The sequence below is a fragment of the Colobus angolensis genome, unplaced genomic scaffold, assembly GCF_000951035.1.
Source record: "Colobus angolensis palliatus isolate OR3802 unplaced genomic scaffold, Cang.pa_1.0 Scaffold269, whole genome shotgun sequence".
NCBI classification, from domain to species: Eukaryota; Metazoa; Chordata; class Mammalia; order Primates; family Cercopithecidae; genus Colobus; species Colobus angolensis.
In genome coordinates, this window is record NW_012115921.1 from 732,114 (window position 1) to 739,263 (window position 7,150).

The following is a 7,150-nucleotide window of genomic DNA, read 5'->3' on the forward strand; positions in this document are numbered from 1 at the left end:
CAGGAGTTCAAGGTTGCAATGAGCTATAACTGTGCCACTGCACTCCAGTCTGGGCAACAAAGTGAGACCCTGTCTAAAAAAAAAAAAAAAAAAAACAGGAAAGAATCTGTTAGAGGTACATACTGAATATATCTGGATGGCAAAATAATACTGTGTAAGATTTGCTTTAAAATAATCCACTAGGTGGAGTGGAGAGGAGGATATACACAGAAGAGTAGCCATGAGTTGATGACTGGCAGAGGTTGTAGTGAGCTGAGATGGCACCACTGCACTCCAGCCTAGGCAACAGAGCAAGACTCCATCTCAACAAAAAAAAAAAAGAAAGAAAGAAAGAATTGGGCTAAAGGAGGCAGTGGTATAAAGGCAAATTACTAGACTCATACAATAGCCTCATGCTGTTTCCTCCCACTATACAGAGGGGCTCTGGCACACAGAAGTACTTACAAAATACTAGCAACTCCTCATACACCCTCTTTCCTCAGCTGACGAGGGGTTACTTCTTACATAACAGCTTTGGGGAAAGTAGCCTGGAAGAGGTATTGAACCCCAAGTGATCAGTTTTCCTCTGTTAACCTCCTGCCTTGTTGAGAGGGATTATGGGTAGAGTTAGCTGCTCTGAGATAGTGATCACAGGGATCCCCCAAACCCCAAGAAGTCTCCCAAATATCTTCCACTCAAGGTCACAATGATCTTTCCCAATGCTCAGTTCCTAATATCAAAAAACAGCCAGCCATACATATCAAAAAACAGCCAGCCAGTCTATCCTCATGTTATTCATTGAAAAGAAGTTCAACACACAGATGACTGGGAAAAAGCTATTGAAGGAGTGTCCTGAGAAAATGGGGGAAAAGTAGGAAAGAAGGGTCCAAAATAGAAAAAAAATGGTACCCCTTTAATATCCTTTGCTTAATTCTGTAATACAGCTGTGGATGAAATGCCTCCTTCCTGAACTCAGACAACGAAGCTCCAAAGAGAAGCATAAGACAAAGGATGCCTCACAAAGGCAGCTCAGCACTTTCACTTGCTCAGAGCCAGCTGAGCTCATGTGTTGGTACAAAAAGGAACAAAAAGCTTTTTACAGACTTCTGATGCCCAAAGACGGCAGTAACTGATGAATTCTGATTTAGGGGACTAGGAAATGTACACTCTCTGTCCCTCTGGAGAAAGTCCTTTTTATAAACCAAGCTTGCCCCACCTTACTACCTTGATAATGTCCCCTTACACAGGCCCAGGTGAATTTCCCCAGCCCTGCCGGCTATGGTTTGGCTGTGTCCCCACCCAAATCTCATCTTAAATTCTCACATGTTGTGGGAGGGACCTGGTGGGGGATAGTTGAATCATGGGGGCAGGTCTTTCCCTTACTTTTCCCATGATAGTAAGTCTCAAGAGTTCTGATGGTTTTCTAAGGGGAAGTTTCCCTGCACAAGTTCTCTCTTTGCCTGCTGCAATCCATGTAAACGTGACTTGCTCCTCCTTGCCTTCCGCCATGATTGTGAGGCTTCCCCAGCCACGAGGAACTGTTAAGTCCATTAAACCTCTTTTTCTTTCCACTCTCAGGTATGTCTTTATCAGCAGCATGAGAAAAGATTAATATATTTAATTGGTACCAGTAGGGGTGCTGCTTAAAAGATACCCAAAAATGTGGAAGCAACTTTGAAACTGGGTATCAGGCAGAAGCTGGAACAGTTTGGAGGGACCAGGAGAAGCCAGGAAAATGTGGGAAAGTTTGGAACTCCCTAGAGACTTGTGGAATGGCTTTGACCAAAATGCTGATAATGATAATGATATGGACAATGAAATCCAGGCTGAGGTGGTTTCAGATGGAGATAAGGAACTTCCTGGGAAATGGAGCAAAGGTGACTCTTGTTATGTTTTACCAAAGAGACTGGAGGCATTTTGCCCCTACTCTAGAGATTTGTGTGACTTTGAATTTAAGAGAGATGATCTAGGGTATCTGGCAGAAGAAATTTCTAAGCAGCAAAGCATTCAAGAGGTCTCTTGGGTGCTGTTAAAGGCATTCAGTTTTAAAAGGGAAACAGAGCATAAAAGTCTTGGAAAATTTGCAGCCTGACAATGCAATAGAAAAGAAAATCCCATTTTCTGAGGAGAAAAGTCAAGCTGCTACAGAAATTTACATAAGTAACAAGGAGCCAAATGTTAATCTCCAAGACAATGGGGGTATATGTCTCCAGGGCATGTCAGAGGTCTTCACAGCAGTCCCGCCCTTTACAGGCCTGGAGGCCTAGGAGGAAAAAGTGGTTTTGTAGGCCAGACACAGGGTCCCCATGCTGTGTGCAGCCCAGGGACTTGGTGCCCTGCATCCCAGCTGCTCCAGCTGTGGCTGAAAGGGGCTATCATAAAGCTCAGGCTGTGGTTTCAGAGGGTACAAGCCCCAAGCCTTGGCACTTCCACGTGGTGTTGAGCCTGCAAGTACACGGAAGTCAAGAACTGGGGTTTGGGAACCTCTGCCTAGATTTTTGCGGCGGTACAGAAATGCCTGGATGCCCAGAGAGAAGTTTGCTGCAGGGGCAGGGCCCTCATGGAGAATTTCTGCTAGAGTAGTGCGGAAGGGAAATGTGGGGTCAGAGCCCCCACACAGAGTCCCTATTCCACTGCCCAGTGGAGCTGTGAGAACAGAGCCACCGTCCTTCAGACCCCAGAATGGTAGATCCACTGACAGTTTGCACTGTGTGCCTAGAAAAGTCAGACACTCAACACCAGCCCATAAAAGCAGCCAGGAGGGAGGCTGTACCCTGCAAAGCCACAGGGGTGGAGCTGCCCAAGACTATGGGAACCCACCTCTTTTTCTGTTGTTGTTTGTTTTTTGAGACAGAGTTTCGCTATTGTTGCCCAGGCTAGAGTGCAATGACACAATCTCAGCTCACCACAATCTCCACCTCCCGGGTTCAAGCAATTCTCCTGCCTCAGCCTCTCGAGTAGCTGGGATAACAGGCTTACACCACCATGCCCAGCCAATTTTGTATTTTAAGTAGAGATGGGGTTTCTCCATGTCAGTCAGGCTGGTCTTGAACCCCCAACCTCAGGTGATCCACCAACCTCGGCCTCCCAAAGTGCTGGGATTACAGGCGTGAGCCACCACGCCCAGCCAGGGAATACACCTCTTGCATCAGTGTGACCTGGATGTGAGACACGGAGTCAAAAGAGGTCATTTTGGAACTTTAAGATTTGACTGCCCTGCTGGATTTCAGACTTGCATGGAGCCTACAGCCCTGTGTTTTTGGCCAATTTCTCCCATTTGGAATGGCTGTATTTCTCCAATGCCTGTACTCTCATTGTATCTAGCAAGTAACTAACTTGCTTTTGATTTTACAGGCTCATAAGGAAAGGGCTTGCCTTGTCTCAGATGAGACTTTGGACTATGGACTTTGGAGTTAATGCTGAAATAAGACTTTGGGGGACTGTTGGGAAGGCATAATTGGTTATGAAATGTGAGGGCATAAGATTTGGGAGGGACCAGGGCAGAATGATATGGTTTGGCTGTGTCCCCACCCAAATCTCATCTTAAATTCCCATGTGTTGTGGGAGGGATCCAGTGGGGGGTAGTTGAATCATGGGGGCAGGTCTTTCCCATGCTGTTCTCATGATAGTGAATAAGTCTCACAAGATCTGATGGTTTTGTAAGGGGGAGTTTCCCTGCACAAGCTCTCTCTTTGCCTGCAGCCATCCATGTAAGACGTGACTTGTTCCTCCTTGTCTTCCGCCATGATTGTGAGGCTTTCCCAGCCACATGGAACTGTAAGTCCATTAAACCTCTTTCTTTTGTAAATTGCCCAGTCTCAAGTATGTCTTTATCAGCCATCAGCCTGTAAAAATGAACTAATACACTGTCCCAAAGCTTTCTTCTAAGACTGCAGTTAAAAGATACCACATAAAGATGTGCATCAAAATATTGAAAGGAGTTCTCTCTGGGTGGTAAAATTTGAGGTAATTTTAATTTTATTCTTCATGCTTTTGTGCACTGTTAGGATTTTTTACTATAAACATGTCATTTCTGAGATACCACAAAGTTGTCTTTCAAAGCCAGCTCTTCTCCCCCAGCCTAAGGTTTTCCACAGGAACTACACAGGCTCAGATACCCTAGAGTTTATCTGCTAAAAATCAAGGTAGAAAATACCCAGCTATATAACTGCTCCCACAAATGTATGACCTTCAAAAGAAAAGCGTAGATGAACTGGGACTCTGAAACCCAATAACCACTTAGGAAGCACACACACGTAATTCTACTGTTCCACTGTCACCACTCCTTCCCAAGCAGACTACAGGGGACGCCAGAAGCTCAGATGCAAAGTTTGCAGCAGGGATGGGGAATACAGCAACATGGAGGCTCCAATAGCCCAGAACAGAAAGAACTTTTGGGTTTCTTTTTTGTTTTTTTTTTGAGGTGGAGTCTCACACTGTCACCTAGGCTGGAGTGCAGTGGCATGATCTCGGCTCACTGTAACCTCTGGCTTCAGGGTTCAACAATTCTCCTGCCTCGGCCTCTCAAGTAGCTGGGACTACAGGCATGCACCACCATGCCCAGCTAATTTTTTTGTATTTTTAGTAGAGACAGGGTTTCACCATGTTGACCAGAGTGGTCTCGAACTCCTGACCTCAGGTGATCCACCCACCTCAGCCTCCCAAAGTGATGGAATTACAGGCGTGAGCCAACACGCCCGGCCAACTTTTGGGTTTCTTAAACAACCCATGGTTTCTTCAACAGTCCCATTAAGAAACCTGTTGATCCCTCAGCGGTCCCTTCATATACCCGTATACATGAAGCATATAGAGAACAATGTTGAAAAATCCTAGAGGGATCAGAATTTGCCCCAAGTATAAAGAAAGCTGATGCCAAAGAGGAAAATAAAACTGAGAAATCTGGTTTCTTGCTTGGTGGTCTATTTATTAAATTATGCACAGAGCTTGCTTCTTTGGCCTTCCACCTTCAACAATTTTTTGTTATTGTTCTTTTTGTGACTTTACAGAACTATAATTAGGTTGACTAAGTTGTATCAATATTAAGTAGACATGGTCGGGCGCAATGGCTCAAGCCTGTAATCCCAGCACTTTGGGAGGCTGAGACGGGCGGATCACGAGGTCAGGAGTTCAAGACCATCCTGGCTAATACGGTGAAACCCCGTCTCTACTAAAAAATACAAAAACTAGCCTGGCAAGGTGGCTGGCGCCTGTAGTCCCAGCTACTCGGGAGGCTGAGGCAGGAGAATGGCATAAATCCGGGAGGCAGAGCTTGCAGTGAGCTGAGATCCGGCCACTGCACTCCAGTCCGGGCAACACAGTGAGACTCCATCTCAAAAAAAAAACAAAAAATATTAAGTAGACATTTGTTTAAAGCAAACAACAAACAGCTCTTTTTTCTCCAGTCCACTCTTCATGGATATGTATGGTACAGTAAGCAAGTACACAAAAAACTCCAATATTATCTCAACTCAATGATTTTATCCATCATTTAGATCTTTTTTTCCTTAATTAATATTGTTCCAGCCCAAAGAGCACAATGCTCTATAAAGTCAAAGAAGAAAAAAGGACAGAAATGGAAGAAGATGAGGAAGACATTTTGATTCTAAAACTAAAGAAGAGAGAAAAGAGCAAAGAGATGCATTTGACTATAATTTAAATATCACAGACATGGTCTAATTATCAGGGCATTCATCAAAGATGTTGCCCAGTCATGCCCAATGACACAGTGCTGCCCAGATCCAGTTCCACGAGAATGCTGTCTTCTTGGGGCCCCTCGCTCATTTTCCTCAGTTATATACAAAAATCTCTACCCCCAAAAAAAAGGTTGGTGGAGGGAGGAAACAAAGAGCCGTGGTGACACCAGTGTATGTATACTCCAAAGTTCGCTTCCCAGGCCTTTCTAATGACTAAGAAATTCAAAGTAGGAAAGCACTTCCCTGCAGCTAGTTTCACAACAGCCACAAAGTAACACACCAGTTCTGCTGGTAATTCTAAAAAAATTAAAAATAAAACAATCTTATTTCTAATCATGCTTTAAATCTATTTAGAATGGAATAGGAAATACATATTTTAAATCAATTCTTTTCTTAGCCAGGCACAGTGGCTCATGCCTATAATCCCAATACTTTGGGAGGCCAAGGCAGGAGGATTACTTGAGCCCAGGAGTTCGAGACCAGCCTGGGCAACATGGTGAGACGCTGCATCTACAGAACATTAAAAAAACAATTAGCTGGATGTCGTAGCACACTCCTTTAGTCTCAACTACTCAGGAGGCTGAGACAGGAGGCTCACTTCAGCCCAGGAGCTCCAGGCTACAGTAAGCTACGATCATGCTACTGTACCCAGCCTGGGTAACACAGCAAGACCTTGTCTCTTAAAAAGCAAAACAAAACAAAAACAATAGTATAAATACAGAAATTGCAATGTACATATGTCAGTTGATAAAGATAGTAAGTGTCTCTGGGATGATATAAATTGAACTAAATGTTCATTGTTTTTACTTTTTTCCTGAAAAGTTATTCATACTCACCAAAATAAAAGAAAATAAACTTGGTAACAACATGCATGCTGGGTTCATCCCAAAGCCCTTCTCTCCCCAATCCTGGATTGAGGCCAGAGGCACCAACACTCAAGCTCTCACCTCTTGAGGCAGCTCCAGCTTTGACCGGTCATCCAGGCCATTGGAATGCAAGCCCATCAGGTATGGAACAGGGGCATCTAAGAAATGCAGGAGAGAAGCCGGGAGAATAGGGACATAGACATGCTGCCACTGGAAAGGAAACATGAGAGCTGTAATCGTCTCCGCCACAGTCATCAGTCTCTGGTAATCTGGATCAACAACAACAAAAAAAAGCACACACACAAATCAGTCAAAAACAAGGCACTTGCTTTCCAAACAGTAAGTTAAAACTTTCAATACAATTTCTTAATTAGGAAGGATCAGGATAAACTTCAGCAAGGGTATGCTCAATGTGATTCCCATGAGGGTGTCCGAGAGACAACCAAGAGACCCTTGAAATATACCTACATGGCCGGGCGCGGTGGCTCAAGCCTGTAATCCAGCACTTTGGGAGGCTGAGACGGGCGGATCACGAGGTCAGGAGATCGAGACCATCCTGGCTAAGACGGTGAAACCCCGTCTCTACTAAAAAATACAAAAAACTAGCCGGGC

The 7,150-nt window shown here is 44.6% G+C and overlaps 1 protein-coding gene across 1 annotated transcript in view; it reads right to left on the reverse strand.

Annotated features, from left to right (window-relative positions):
- The window catches only part of DENND5A (DENN/MADD domain containing 5A), a 152,471-nt gene that overhangs the window by 53,995 nt on the left and 91,326 nt on the right, over nucleotides 1-7,150 (reverse strand). The window contains exon 5 of the mRNA XM_011947656.1: nucleotides 6,620-6,807. Coding sequence (XP_011803046.1) covers nucleotides 6,620-6,807 — 188 coding nt within the window. The remainder of the gene's footprint in view (nucleotides 1-6,619; nucleotides 6,808-7,150) is intronic.